At 42.0% G+C, this 3,461-nt stretch overlaps 1 protein-coding gene across 1 annotated transcript; it reads left to right on the top strand.

Moving 5' to 3' along the window:
* Positions 1-283: 283 nt before the first annotated feature.
* Positions 284-736, top strand: LOC122725363 (40S ribosomal protein S15a-like). Its single transcript, XM_043962444.1, has one exon. It carries the CDS (start codon positions 293-295, stop codon positions 683-685), a length of 393 nt encoding a protein of 130 aa, XP_043818379.1. The 5' UTR covers positions 284-292; the 3' UTR covers positions 686-736.
* The last annotated feature ends 2,725 nt before the right edge of the window (positions 737-3,461 follow it).

Raw genomic sequence — 3,461 nt, forward strand, 5'->3', positions numbered from 1 at the left:
AAAAACAACAAATTCAGATTTCTCATATTCTCATGAGATTTGAAGCTGGAAGGACTCTTTAAGGTCATCTCAACCCTTACTATGTCCTGGCCCCCTATGGAAATCTGGTGAAGTCCATAGATCTCTTCTTTGAGTAATCTCCATAAATGCATAAAATAAAATGTGTAAGATTTTACAAAGAAAACCAATTATACTAAAAGTTATCAAAATATTTATTAAAAAACAAATTCATGGATATCTCTCCGCGCTCACCCATCTCGTCCTCTTTCCACCATCTTGCAGTGATGCCACCATGGTGCGCATGAATGTCCTGGCAGATGCTCTCAAAAGCATCAACAATGCAGAAAAACGAGGAAAACGCCAGGTTCTCATGAGGCCGTGCTCTAAAGTGATCGTCAGGTTCTTAACTGTGATGATGAAGCACGGCTACATTGGCGAATTTGAGATCATCGATGATCACAGAGCAGGAAAAATTGTTGTGAACCTCACAGGCAGATTAAACAAGTGTGGCGTAATCAGCCCCAGATTTGATGTTCAATTGAAAGATCTGGAAAAGTGGAAGAATAATCTGCTACCATCCCGTCAGTTTGGGTTCATTGTGCTTACAACTTCAGCTGGCATCATGGACCATGAGGAAGCAAGACGAAAACACACAGGAGGAAAAATCCTGGGATTCTTTTTCTAAGGGTGTAAAACATACATACAAATAAAATGCTCCAATGGACAAAAAAAAAAATTCATGAAACCATTGATTTGGGTCTGACTCCTCATTAAAAGAGGAAATTGGGATAAAGGAGTGGCAGTGTCTGGTCTAAGACCACACCACTGTCTGAACTTGAACCCAAGTTCCCAGACTCCTAATCCAGTGTTTTCTCTTCCTCCCCTTCCCATATGACTGCTTCAAAAACAAATAAATAAACATAAGAGTGTGTGTGTGTGTGTGTGTGTGTGTGTGTGTGTGTGTGTGTGTGTGTACAAATGAATCTGTTTCTCTTCCAAGTTTGAGGCCACATCTTCCATCTAATCATGTATCTACTGTCCAAGACACTTCTGACCTTCTTTTTGGCATTGCATCACTTGGAGCTGGGATATTCCAAAGTGACAAATCTGTATTATTGCAGGTTATACTTAACTTTGTTTTTTGGAAGTAAAGTCAGAAGGAAGCAAGTATGCTGAACAGGGTGGGTGAGATATATGAAGAGGCAGATTAAGGCTTGATTCAAGCTCTTGCTCTATCACACACACACACACACACACACACACACACACACACACACACACACACACATATATAAATCCTAACACAGAGTAGGCATCCTCTGGCTCATCAGTCCATCCTTTTTTTTTTTTTTAATAGGGCTATAAGATTGGTAAATTCCATGGACATATTGGGAACCAGCATGATATTTATGGTGGAAAGAATCCTGAATTTCAATTCAGAGGAAGTGGACTCAGACCCTAACTCTGACATTCACCATGTTTGTGATGTATAGACAAATCACAGTTTCTCTGGGTCTCAGTTTCCCAGTATATAAAATAAGAGGGTCTGAATAGATTGTGCCTAAGGTTCCTTACAGCTCTAAATCACAGAATCTCAAAGAAAGGACCCCAGGATCCGGAAGGAAGGAAGGAAGGAAGGAAGGAAGGAAGGAAGGAAGGAAGGAAGGAAGGAAGGAAGGAAGGAAGGAAGGAAGGAAGGAAGGAAGGAAGGAAGGAAGGAAGGAAGGAAGGAAGGAAGGAAGGAAGGAAGGAAGGAGGAAGGAAGGAAGGAAGGAAGGAAGGAAGGAAGGAAGGAAGGAAGGAAGGAAGGAAGGAAGGAAGGAAGGAAGGAAGGAAGGAAGGAAGGAAGGAAGGAAGGAAGGAAGGAAGGAAGGAAGGAAGGAGGAAGGAGGGAGGGAGGGAGGGAGGGAGGGAGGGAGGAAGGAAGGAAGGAAGGAAGGAAGGAAGGAAGGAAGGAAGGAAGGAAGGAAGGAAGGAAGGAAGGAAGGAAGGAAGGAAGGGAGGAAGGGAGGGAAGGAGGGAGGGAGGAATTATGATAGTTCCCAATATGACACTGGAAAAATCCCTTAATCTCTTAGCCTCAGTTTCCTTACCTGTAAAATGAGGATACCTCACAAGGTTGTTAGATAAAGTGAGCTAATATATGTAAAGCAATTTGCAAAGCTTAAAGGAGTATATAAATGTTAGCTCTTGCTATTACTAGTATAATTCTTAAAGGCTCCTTAACATGAAAGAAGGAATACATTTGCTTTGGTTGTCCAGAAGGCAGAACTAGAAACAGTAGAAGGAAGTTATAGGGAAGATTATTTTGCATCAACATCTAGAGCTTTCCAAAAAATAGAATTGCCTTGAGTCCTAATGAGCTCTGTTTCTCTGGTGGTCTTCAAGCAAAGAGTGGATACCCATTTGTCAGGGATGTTCGTAGAAGAGATTCTGTCACAAACACTCATAGGATCAGATGATCTATGAGGTTTAGGGTTTAGGGATCACCATTTTGATGATCTTCCAGCTGGTCATCACAGGCCCCACCAACATTGGGTGGAGGAGAAGATTGGAGACAGGGAAGGGTCTAGATCTGTGAATCCATCTCTGATTCAAATATGCAGCTCTGGGTATACATAATGTATTACTGGGAATCAGCTAGGTGGCGCAGTGGATAGAGCACCGGCCCTGGAGTCGGGAGTACCTGAGTTCAAATCCAGCCTCAGACATTTGACACTTACTAGCTGTGTGACCCTTGGCTAGTCACTTAACCCCATTTGCCTCACCAAAAACAAACAAACAAACAAAATGTACTAGTGGTATGACTAGTGTTGGTTTTTAGATTAAATGACATAGAGTTTGAAATAGTAACAAACTACAGCCAAGCTGAGAAGAGCTTCTTCAATCACCATGGCTAAAGAACACTAAAATGCTAAGTAGTTAAAAAACCAAGCCAACCCAAAAAACCACCACCGTGATAAATGTGATCAACTCCTTCTCCAATCCCACGGACCAGGTTCCATGATGAGATCAGTAGCAATGTGTGCCTGTTTGTTTCTGTAGGTTTGTCTGGGGTCGGGGGTGGAGATTGCTAATAATAAAAGCCCAGAAGGAAAGAGATAGAGAATCTAGAAATGAATTCTGGACATGTTTGACAATACGCATGCAGATGGCGTCTGTGTATGGCACTTGGGTAACAACTCAATGGCAACAACAGTAGTTTCTCTTCAAACCTTTCCAACTTATGGAGAATAAAAATCAGGCAGTGGGAAGCAGAGAAAAGCAATTCAGGTCTATTTAAAAAAACATTTATTAAGTACCTACAATATACCAGGCTCTTGGGGATACAAAGGAGGGGGAGGCGGAATGAACCAGATCCTGCCCTCATAGAACTTTTAGTCTACTGGGTATGTAATAGGTAACAGATAAGCAACAAATCCTATTCCAGGTGGTGGTTGTGGGAGTAGTAGCAGCAGCAG

Source organism: Dromiciops gliroides, chromosome 4 (assembly GCF_019393635.1).
Source record: "Dromiciops gliroides isolate mDroGli1 chromosome 4, mDroGli1.pri, whole genome shotgun sequence".
NCBI classification, from domain to species: domain Eukaryota; kingdom Metazoa; phylum Chordata; class Mammalia; order Microbiotheria; family Microbiotheriidae; genus Dromiciops; species Dromiciops gliroides.